General features: G+C 41.8%; 1 protein-coding gene across 2 annotated transcripts in view; it reads left to right on the forward strand.

Moving 5' to 3' along the window:
- The first annotated feature begins 448 nt into the window (after positions 1–448).
- Positions 449–12,048, forward strand: part of CLMN (calmin) — a 158,037-nt gene continuing 146,437 nt past the window's right edge. Inside the window, exon 1 of one of the 2 annotated variants that reach the window (XM_027856590.1) lies at positions 449–1,347. In XM_027856590.1, coding sequence (XP_027712391.1) covers positions 1,266–1,347 — 82 coding nt within the window. In that variant the 5' untranslated portion in view covers positions 449–1,265. The remainder of the gene's footprint in view (positions 1,348–12,048) is intronic. The other variant, XM_027856589.1, reaches the window with a different exon arrangement.

A 12,048-nucleotide genomic window follows, 5' to 3' on the forward strand; every position in this document is an offset into this window, starting at 1 on the left:
CTCCAGTTTGGGAGTCAAATCTGACTTGGTAGGGAAAAGTCGAATAATTTTTCATCCCTTCCAGTGACATTCTCCCAAATCACATTTCTGGAATAAATCAAAGAGGACAGAGATGCCAACATAGAAATGGATTCAGATGTTCTTAGATAAATGGTCTGGGACAGCTATTCCCCCGGTTCTCCCACTCCACAGTAACAGTAAACTGGCCCTACATGTCAGCTGGAGTGCCAAGGCTCTCTCAGAACTTCTCAGAACTGGACTCCGCCTCCACTCTAATTCTGCCTCTTCTACCCTGCTTCAGTTTCCTAAACCCTTTGGCTCCGCCCCGCTCATTCTGTCTCAATTCCAGTCCAATTTCCCGGGGCGTGGGCGGCTCCTCTCGGGTGGGCTGCAGCCTATCTGGACTGCGGGGAGTGGAGCAAAGGCATAGAATGGTTAAGAATGACCCCGGATCTGGGGGCAGGGCACTGCTCCCTGGACAAGGAGAGTCGCCGGGTCATCAGCAAATATTAACCAGGTGTGCCTGTCTCTCCCGATCGCCGCGGTCACTTGGTTTAAACCTGCTGTGCGTCACCCGGAGCAGAGCCTCAGCAACTCAGAGACATCACAATATAGGCGGCAGGGACCTCAGACTTCATCATCACCAACCAGTAACGAAAGAAAGAAAATACAAACAAAAAACACGGAAAAAAAAAAAGAAACAGGGGAAGGAAAACACACACACAAACAACTGCTCCATTCCAGGCTCGGATTGAGTTTTGCCTTCCTCCCTCCTTCCTCTTCCCTCCTCCCTTCCCCTGCCCCATTCCCTCTTTCCCTTTCCTTACCTTCCCTCACCCCCAACCCCCTCCCAGCGCTGGCCTAGCGCTTCCACGGGAATGAATGTGTGTGTATGAATGAGACTCGCGAGCGTGAGCGTGGGCGAGAGAGACGCTGGGGTAGCTGACTGCCCTCCTCCTGGACTCCGGGCGGTAGACCTGGTAGCCAGGCGAGGCTGCTTCTCTTAACAGGCCTCCTTCCAGCTCCAAGTATCCCACTTCTCCAGCTGTGGTGGAAGACCTGGCTGTGGTGCTCTCCAGCTGTGCTCCAGCGGGGGCTGCTGCAGAGCTCCTTTTTGGCCCCTCCTCCTAATCCTCCTCCCCTTAGTCTTCCCCCCCCCCCCCAGCTGTTCTCTGCCACTACTGCTGTTGCTACAGCTGATTTGCTCCTCCGCTCCTGGCTTCGGCTTTCCTCTCCCCCCTCGTTCCCCCACCCCACCCCCCTTCATGGCCGGGCACGAGTGGGACTGGTTTCAACGGGAAGAGCTCATCGGGCAGATTAGCGACATCCGAGTTCAAAACCTTCAAGGTAAAATAAATAAATAAATCATTCTTTCGTTAAGAATGGGTTAGATTGATGGCTCTTTCAAGGATTCGAGAACTCTGATTCACCTCTACCCATTTCCTGTTCCCTTTGCTGTTTGGGTCAGGGATTCGGAGACCATTCATCCCAACCTCTCAGCCCCATAATTATACCCTTGCCTAATTTGGGGAAGGAAGCCTACGAGGGTTTGGGCATAGCTCAGGGATCTCCAGGAACTTGGGATCAGTGCAGGTGTGAGAAGAGAGGGCAAAGGTGTGCACTGAATTCACTCTTTGGGAACTTTAGGTGTAAAGATTTGCACGCAAGCAGCAAAAGGCAGGTGGCTTCCTATTTGCCACAAAGTTTGGAGAAGTTGGATTTATTTGGTCTGAAAGGTCGTAGGTAGAATGGAGACATAGATTCAATAAACCAAGTGTTCTTAGCATTGCCTGAGATTCTACCCCTGGTTTCAGGTACTTCACAAGATTCTTGGAATCCACCAGGAATTGTTTCTAAGGCTGTGTATAGAAACATAAATATATAGCTATAATAGAAACTTTTTTTTTTAACTGTGGATAATAGGAATGAGTGAAAAACCAAACAGATGTGTGAGAGAGCAGGCAAAGTTACTGAAATCGTTACTGTGGTGTCAGGCAGAGGGACTTCCGCTTCCCCCCAAGACCACATTCCTGAAGGAATAATACCATATGGGCTTCTTTATTGGTAATCCCGCTGTGAGGGAGTAGCCAGAGCTCTCCTTACATCAGGGTTCTGGATTTAGGGAGAGAGACCCTCCCAGCTCTTGATCCTAGCATAATAGCAGGTTGTAAAGAATTAAAAAAAAAAAAAGTCGAGACAATTCCAAACCAGTCTGATTTAATTTTTGTGCTTCAGTTTCACCATTGGTAAACTGGGAAAAATACTAATCCCACTTAACCTCACAGGTAAATGTGAAAATAAAGTGAGCTAGATAGAGACATAGAATATGAAAACTTGGAAGGCCTTTTAGAAGCATAGAATTATAAGAGGGAGAAGGATCATTAGAATCATAAACTATACACTATTAGGGCTGGAAGGGACCCCAGGATGTAGAATACTGGAATGTGGAATATAAAATGTTGGAGCTGAAGGAGATTTTAGAGTGCAACCCCCTCATTTTACGGGGGAAAAAGAGAACCAAAAAGGGGAAATGACTTTCACAAGGTTATATAGCAAGGTAAATGTGAAGAGACTGGTGAGAAGGGGGAAGTTTTAGTCACAGGTGAAATTTTCCAAAACCATCTTTTCTTTAAGACTCGGTGTGGAAATGAGTAATTGAAAGAGAAACCTCAGTTTCTAAATGGGATGGGGGGAGGTGCACCCGAGGTACCTCTAATAAAGCTGGATAGGAAACTGGGACAGAGAAATGCAGCTCTCCCAAGCAGGTGATTTGACTTTATTGCCAGAGGGCAGGCTGGTTTGTTTGCTAGGGAGGACCGGTGCAGTAAAGTTTAAACATTACACAGTGTTAGAATGTTTCCTCAGAAGTTTTGTTTATTCATTCCCGGTAGATTGAGCAAGGACTGTGTTCTTTTAGGTGACTTGGAAGGAGGAGGAGAGGGGCTGCTGTGTAGCCTTACTCTTGGAAGGAAAGATGGAAACTGTGTTTGCTATCCTAGCCTAATCTTCTCCAACGTGATATACATAAAAGGAAGATAGTTCATAAAAACTGGAGCTGGAAGGGACTGTAGAGTAGTATAGGCCAACCCACTCTTTTTATGGATGAGGAAGAATTAGCCTAGGGAGGTTAAATTATTTGCCTTTACACAGGTAGCAGAGCAAACATTGAAACTCAGGTCATATGACTCCAATAGGGTTTTTCTTACTATACTATTAGGCTGCAGATACTTAAAGAATATTAAGACCCACATTTCCTTCAGCCTGGGAAGGCATTGTTCCCCTGGGAAGAGCACTGGATTTGGAATCTCAAGAAAGAACTGGGTTTGAACCCAGTTTACTGCTTGTGTAACTTTGGGCAGTTCAGGCAAATAAGACATGTAAAGCACTTCAAAGCATTATCTAAATGCTATTACTATGAATTAACTTAATCTCCCTGGGTTGCAGTTTCCTCATCTGTAAAAATAAAGTAATTGAACTAGGTGATACTGGGGTCTCTTCTAGCTTTAAATCTGTGATCCTTATGCCTGAGGCAGTATTAGCATTGCTCTGATGTTATTATAAGACATTAGTTAGAACTGGTGATGACCTTAAAATGTTGAATGTCAAAACATAGACTGTTAGAACTGAAATAAGCATGCAAGAGCATCCAGGTTCCCCCCCTCCCCACTCAGAGATGGGCTTTCTTTCAGTATTTTAGATATTTCAAGTTGATATAAAAGTATTCAGATTGTGTTGTCAATAGATGAATACCTGTTTGTGTTTTCTTAGTCAGTGCTAGGCACATAATGGTTGCTTAGTAAGTACTAATTGATCACTTGCATGCTTTGGTGTAATGACTTAGGCATTTGAGGAATGCATCCCTTCTGTGTTTTCTTTAACTGGCAGGGGGATACCCATGTCTTTTCTGCCCAGAATTATCTTGAAAGGCCTAGGTAGCTTGAGGATTGACTTTGGGTAAGTGATTTCACCTGTCTGGATCCCAGTTTCTTCATCAGTAAAATGAAGGTGCTGGACTGGGATGGTCCCTAAGATCCCTTCCAATTTTCAGTCTTATAAGTCTGAGAGCAAAAGAGCCTGTTCTGCTCCTGGTTCCTTGATTGGTCTCCCTCTCCTGCAATCATTTACTAAACATTAGCTTAATCCATATGTCTTGCCCCAGTGGAGGTACTATTTTCCAAGTCCAATAGTTTACTCATGCTCTGCGGGTACTTAACAACCTATGACAAAACTGGTTAGTTTCCCACCCCATGACAAGTTTGACGGGTCACCTATCAAAGGCACCAGGTCTTGGAGTCAAGTTCCTAAGCAGTCAGTGTGGGTGGGAGTTAAGAAAGCAGGAATACCAATCCAAATAATTCTTGTCTGAAAGCCCACAGTTTACTTACTACATTATCTAGGTAGTATCATTTAACCTGATGATTCAAAGCTCTCTTAACCCACTTAGGATTTTTTTTTAACTTGTAATAATACAGGATGATAAGTGTGTGCGCTCTATGTGCTCTGAAACAGCTCATGTGAATATAAACGGGCCTGATTTTTGTTGTAACATGGTGTCTGCATCTGTCTCTGGGGGCTGGGATTTGTGTGGCCCACTTCAGAGTATGTTGCATGTACGTGAGGTCAGATACTCCAGGGGAAGTCACAGTGTAATTTATGACCTTGATTGGAGTTAACTTGATCCACTCTTTGCTTGTTGTCCACACTAGTCAGGAACATCGGAAAGAGATTATAATATACAGATCAATTCTGGAGAAAGTTATGTGTATGTGTGTGTAGTAGGGGGTGGAGTTGAAGATTGTTAAGGATTGGATGGGAGAGAGGGGTATAATCTAACTCAACATTTAATAAATGGAAGGATAATGATTGTCATTTGATGTTGACTTTAGCAGCTTATACATAGCTGGTATTTAGTTGGCATTCTGAGGAACACACCCATCCCTTGGGCAGATAATGTCCCTGTTGGTTTGGTGGTTTGTTTTTTTTTTGACAATGCTGTTTGAGGAAGCTGAGGGGACCCAACATTGCTGACCTTTTGATAAGATGATTATATAAAATCACAGAGATGTTGACAGGCCTCTGACTTCCTCAGAGCCATGAAGAGTTGAACAAAATTAACTGTCTGTTGGTTTGACTATGTTGGTTTAACTCTTGGCTGGGTTTCTTTAATTGTAAAAGAGCTTTGGGGCTTTGTAGTAGAGAGAGTGTGGCCATGCTACTTACTACCTAAGTGACCTGGGTTGGATCCTTTACCCTTTCTTTGGTCCTCAGTTTCCTCATCTTAGAGGTATCTAGATGGTATAGTGGATAGAGCACTAAGCCTAGAGTCAGGAAGACCTGAATTCTAATCCAGCTGTAAACACTTCCTAGTCACTTAACTTCAGTCTGCCTCATTTTCCTCAGTTGTAAAATGAGCATAATAATAGCACCTAACTCTCAAGGTTGTTGTGAGGATCAAAGGAGAGATTTGTAAAGCACTTTCCCCAGTGCCTAGCACTTAGTAAAGGCATAATAAATGTTCTCTCCTCCTCCCTTTGCCTTACTTCTTCCCTTACTCCTTCCCCTCCCCTTTCCCTCCCCTTTCCCTTTCCCCTCTTCTTTCCCCTGCCCCTTCCTCTTTCTCCTCCCCTTCTCCGCCATTCCAGTTCCTTACTCCTTTCCCTCCCTCAACCCTTCCCTTTCCCTTCACTCTCCCTCCCTTCCCCTCCCCTCTATTGATGCCACTATTATAATTTTCCTGCCCTATTACCATTTCAATTTCCCCCTCCCCTGAAAAAAATCCCACATTTCACTTAAAATTAATATGCAAGGTAAGGCAAAACAAATCCACACATTAGCCTTGTCTGAAAATGTGTGTCTTCTACTCTAGTCCATCAAGAGATGGGAAATATGTTTCTTTTATCTTCTGTCCTCTGGAATGGTTGTTGAACGCTGCACTGAGCAGAGGCTTCGTCAGTGTTTCAGAGACATTTGTCTTTACAGTGTGGTAGTCATTGTATAAAGTGTTTTCCTGGTTCTGGTTCACTTCTCTCTGCATTAGCTCATGCAAGTTGTGGCCTTCACTTCTGGCTGGTGCAATTGAATCTTGTAAAGTCACTCTGATTAGGAAATCTTGGGAAATTCAAGGAGGTCTTTATGAATGTCCTTTTCTAGGGATGGGGGAAGGGAGTAGCAGAAAATAAATAAAGTCATTGTCTTCTTAGTGATTGCATTATTAAAAAATTGAAGTGTTGGTTCTCATGGAAACAGCATGATTTTTCCAGTTCAAATGGTTCTACACAGGGATGACTTGTTTGAAATGGAGATAAATTCAAAAAATGTGATTTTAAAAATTCCTTGGAATAGTTTCTTTCCTAAATGGGCTCATTTCACCTTTAAAAAATTTCATATCAGAGAAAGATAGAAAACAGAAAATTTGCTGATGCACACTTCTGGAAAAAAATAGTTTGAAAAGCAGGGCTGGTTTGTTTCTCAGTCAACAAATGTTTGAGCCTTCAGATTCTCCCTTCATTCATGGAGCTTAGTCCAGCAATCTAGTAAGCTACCAGTGAAGATCACTACATGGTACAATATTACATAATCATCGCATAAGATGGCTACAAAACAAAGGCTTAGGAGGCACATTGGATACAGTACTGGGCCTGGAGAAAACAAAACAAAACAAAACCAAAAAAAACAACAAAAACCTGAGTTCCAATCTAGGCTTAGACACTTTCTAGTTATGTGACCCAGAGCAAGTCACTTAACCTGTCTGCCTCAGTTTCCTCAACTGTAAAATGTGGATAATAACAACACCATCCCTCCGGATTTTTGTGAGGATCAAATGAGATAATATTTGTAAAGAGCTTAGCACAATGCCTAGGACAAAGTAGGTGAAATATAAATGCTTATCTCTACCCCCATCCACCTCCATCTCCCCGTGTTGTCGGGGAGGGAAAGCCATTACTTATAGGATCAATAAAAGCTTTCCAAAGGAGGTGTTTTAAGGTTTAAGAAGTACCTTCCTCATAACAGTGCTATTGTTACAAGTATGTTACAAGTTTTATCCTCAATATGAAGATGAGGAAGGCAGGCTAGAGAAGGGAAATTATTGGGTCTATGCTAGAATAGTGAATAGAATGCTAGATCGTTTAGTTCAACCCCTTTATTGTATTATCAAACGAGATGATGTTTGTAAAGTACTTAGCATAGTGCCTGGCACGGAATAGGTACTATATAAATGCCCCTCCCCTCCCTTTTCCTCTCCTCCCCCTTTACCTTCTTCCCCCCTTCAATTTTAGAAATGAGGGATCTTTATTTAACAGGCTATTTACTTAGACTTTTTCTCTAATTGAGGACTAAAATGTTTTTGACTTGGGAAGCATTCCCAAGCCTTTTTGGTAGGATAAATACCACTGAGGACTTGAGATATTTTCAAAAGCTCAGGTTGATTGATCTTAGGGCCAATAAGAGGAAAATGATCTCAGGGAAAGTGATCAGTAAGGTTGGAAGCATCTCATAAGGGTCTGATGGGATAAGCCACTCCTTTCTCCCCTCCCCTAGGCATTTTTTTCCCTTTTAAAAATCTTTCTTTTTTATTATTATCAACAGAAAATGCAAACTGAATATGAAATTGTGCATCTCTACTATGTGCAGCCCATGGGGTGTATTTAATTTTTGTATATTTCAAATTTAACATCACAGAATTGGAAAGTTGAGAAGGATCTTGGTGTCCATCTAGCTGGACCCATAAACAAAAAGGAATGCATGGCTATTCTAAACCCAGTAAGTGATCATGTAGCGCCAGAGGTTCCCAAACTTATTTGGCCTGCTGCCCCTTTTTCAACAAAAAAATTACTCAGCTCCCCCCTGGAAATCTACTTTCTTTAACCCTTTAACTTTTTTTTAAAATTTGCATCATTTCAAAAAAATACTTTTTAAAAATGATGCATCTCAAATTTAATAATTTATTGTAAATTTGTGTTTTTTTCCTTCATTGAAATTTTGATGATACAATATTGCATCATGTAATCGTATAGTATGGTATTGTAAACAAGTCATTACAGGCACGTAATCCTGCTGATGCATGCTCACCTGCCAACACTTGCTTGTTAAGACTTGTCATGGGACTTGACCACTGATTGGTTATAACTTGCATTTTGTGTGTTTATTTGGAAAATAATGTAATCACTACGACTTTAACTCTGTTACACAACAGATGAAACATGTATGGTTTTTCAAATTTTTCTCATCTACTCTTCTTTCCTTATGCTTCCACCTGCCCCCTTACTTTTATTCAGTGCCCCCCAACTTGCACCTGAGGCTATTACCAACCCCTTGGATCATTACAGCATCCCCCAGGTGGTGGTATCATCCACTTTGGCAGCCTTCCCTATGGCTGGAGACTCTTGAGGAGAGAGGATGCCCTGCTTCTCAAGGCAGGCAGTTCCACTTTTAAAAGGCTAGTTGTCCTGACTTACAGCCTAAATGGGCCTTTTTGCAACTTCTTTCCATTGCTCCTGGTTCTGCCTTCTAGGTCCAAGTGGAACAAGTCAGAATTACAGAGGCACTGGTTCCTCCTGTATAGGAGAAGCCCCTCAGATGCTTACAGAAAGCTGTCATGTCCTCCTTGACTCTTCTGTTCTCCAGGCTACGCACATGCATTTCATCTTCAAATAATTCTTACAGGACACAGGCTTGAGGCCCTTCAATATCCTGGTCACTTTCATCTGGGTTTTCTGTAGGTTATCAGTGTGGTTCTGTGGGGCCCAGAGCTGAACACAGTACTACAGATAAAGTCTGACAAGGATAGAGTACAATGAGAATATCACCTCTCGATTCCTGAAAGCTTTTTGTTCAGTTGTTTTCAGTTGTGTACAACTCTTTGTGACCCCATTTGGGGTTTTCTTGGTAGATACTGGAGTGGTTTGCCACTCCTCTCCAGCTCATTTTGCAGTTGAGAAAATTGAGGTAAAAAGGGTTAAATGACTTGTTGAGGGTCACACAGAATTTGAGACCAGATTTGAACTCAGGTCTTCTTGACTCCAGGCCTGGCGCTCTATCCACAGTACCACCTAGGTGCCCATTCCTGAAAGCTCTATCTCTCTTAATGCCACCTAAGGTTCAGTTAGCATTTTTTTTTGCTACCATGGTTATTCCTATTAATTAGCTTATGCTTCACTAAAACTACGCAGCTCTTTCAGAATGACAACTATCCATGCCTCCTCCATTTTTTGTACCTAAGTGCAAGATCATCCCTATTGAAATTCATCCTATCAGATTCAGCCCAATTCTCTAACCTATTAAGATCTTTTGACTTCTTGACTGTCATCCATTGTCTTAGTTATTCCTCAGAGCTTTGTGTCATCTGCAAATCTGATGAGCATATATCATGCATGCCTTTATCCGATATTGATAAAAATGTCAAATAGCACAGAGCCAAATGCAGGTCCATAGGATTAGCAATAAGACTGATCCTAGGACTGTATTAGGTCAGGTTCAGTGTTGGGGTGAAATGAGGTACACATAGATCATTGAACAGCTAACAAAAGGTTTACTTAAACCTAACATGGCAAAAATATTCAATAAGGATACAGTAGGCAACAGGCAAGGAAGTAAACATTTATTAAGTGTTTATTACGTACCAGAAACTGTGCTAAATGTGGGGGGATATACAAATACAAGAAAATACAAAGAGAAATAGTCTCTGCCTTGAAAGAGCTTATATTCTAATGGGGAAAGACAACACAGTGAGTAAGGGGTGGGTGTCAACCAGAGAATCAGAAGTAGAGCCTAGGCCTCTAGCCAAAATAGGATGCCTTTAGAGGAACTCACCATTGATAGAAGAAGGCTGGATGGAGGATGGAGGAACGTTCCAGGTATGAAGGCCCCATGCATTAAGGGAAGTTCCAGGGTAAGATGGGAGCTGAGGCATGATATGAAAATACAGAGAATTGAAAACAGAGTTGAGATGGGAATGAAGGATGGCTGGCCTGGGCCCATCCTCAAAATGGAGATCCCTGGGGGAACTCACTAATTGGAGAATGGCCTGATAGAACAGAGTGATATTCCAGGGTGAGAAGGCCCTTAGCTTCAGTAGACTCATCCCCCTTCATTTCCATGTGTAAACATGTCTGGTCTTCAGGATAGGGTATAGTGACTCACATAGTCTTAAGATATTTATCAAATGTGAAAGGCATCTCATGTGGGTGGGCCTATTTATGGGATGGAAGAAGCTACATCATTACTGTCAGAGGCTACCAGGAAGCTGCATCAAGGGTGGCATAGCTTGAGCCTTACCAAATCTCCAAGCCACTAAGTTCTGACTTTGTTACCTTTTGAGGAAATCTAGTGTAACTTATGTTGTAGGATTGAGGAGGAGAGGGACCTTGGTAGATATTGGTCCTGTCACACCTGGGTTATTTCACTGGTGACCTCCTGCTCTTGGACTCTAGCCAGCCAACCCATTTTGAGTCTTCTTTCTTTTTATTTTTTGGCGAGGCAATCAGGATTAAGTGACTTGCCCAGAGTCACACAGCTAGTGAATGTCAAGTATCTGAGGCCTGATTTGAACTCAGATCCTCCTGACTCCAGGACCAGTGCTCTATCCACTGAGCCACCTGGCTGCCCCCTGAGCCTTCTAATCTAGATCTAGATCTGCCTCTCTCTCTCTCTCTCTCTCTCATCCAGAAGAAAAATATTCTATGTTTTCTCAAAGCTTTTTTCAAATCTAAATAACTATATCTCTAGCATTCCTCTTATCTACTAGTTTAGTAATCCTGTCAACAAAGGAAATGAGGTTAGTCTGGCATGACGTGGCCCTGATGGAGCTACTCTGACTCTTTGTAATCATTACTTCTCTTTTTAGGTGTTCATCAAGCATTTCTTTAATGATCTGTGCTAGAATTTCTCCAGAGATTGGAGTAAATCCTCACAGCCTATGGTTTGCAGACTCTTCCCTTCCTTTTTTCTTTTTTTAAATTGGGACACTTGCCCTTTTCCAATCTTGTGAGGCTTCTACCATTTTTCATTATCTTTCATATATTATTAAGATGGCAGTTTTTTTCAGGATCTGAAGATATAATTCATCTGTCCTAAGTGATTTGATTTTATCCATAGCAACTAGGTGCTCTTTTACTATGTCCTTCTCTTGGATACCAATTCTCTCTTATTCATTTTCTTCTGTTTCTTCTTCTTTTCTTCCAGCGTAAACGTCATTTTCCTGTGCAGAGAACACAGGAAAAACTGAATCAAGCCTTTTCTCTGTTGTCAGTTATCACCATCTCATCCACCCCAAGCAAAGCATTTATTACTTCTTTTATCTTCCTTTATCTCCCAGTATTGCTGAAAAAGACCCTTTTTGTTGTCCTTAGCTTCGCTTACCACCAGTCTCAGCTTATTCTGAGCTTTAGCACTGTGGATACTTTTTTTTTAAACTGTTCTATGCCAACTTTTTATATTTATCTTATGTAATTAACCTTAATGTAGTCTTCCATACACATTGATCCAACCATGAGCATTTAATAGATTGGGAAAATGAGCAAACAACAAAAAAAGAACTTGACCATAAAAACCTATTACAGTGGCAAGGAAAACAAAGAAAAGACATAAACTTAGAAAACAATAGTGTAAAAACTCAAAGAAAAATGCTCATTGGACCTAAGGCCAGCAAGAATTCCTGAAAGAATTAAAGAAAGAGATAAGAGTAGTAGAGGAGGGATAACTAAGTGGCACAGTGGAAAGAGCACTGGCCCTGGAGTCAGGAGGAAAATCCAACCTCAGACACATTAAACTGTGACCCAGGGCGAGTCACTTAACCTGGATTGCCTCATCAAAAAGCAAAAAAAAAAAAAAAAAAAAGGAAAAGAAAAAGAAAAGAAAAAAGAGTAGTAGAGGAAAAATTGGGAAAAGAAATGAGAGTGATAGAACAAAATTATGAAAAGAGATTAACAGCTTGGTAAAATGGACACAAAAAGTACTGAAGGAAATAACACCTTAAAAAAGAGAATTGGCCTAATGGTAAAAATAAATAAATAAATAAATAAATGCACAGAAATTCACTGAAGAAAAGAA

The sequence above is a fragment of the Vombatus ursinus genome, unplaced genomic scaffold, assembly GCF_900497805.2.
Source record: "Vombatus ursinus unplaced genomic scaffold, bare-nosed wombat genome assembly UNPS02011572.1, whole genome shotgun sequence".
NCBI lineage: Eukaryota > Metazoa > Chordata > Mammalia > Diprotodontia > Vombatidae > Vombatus > Vombatus ursinus.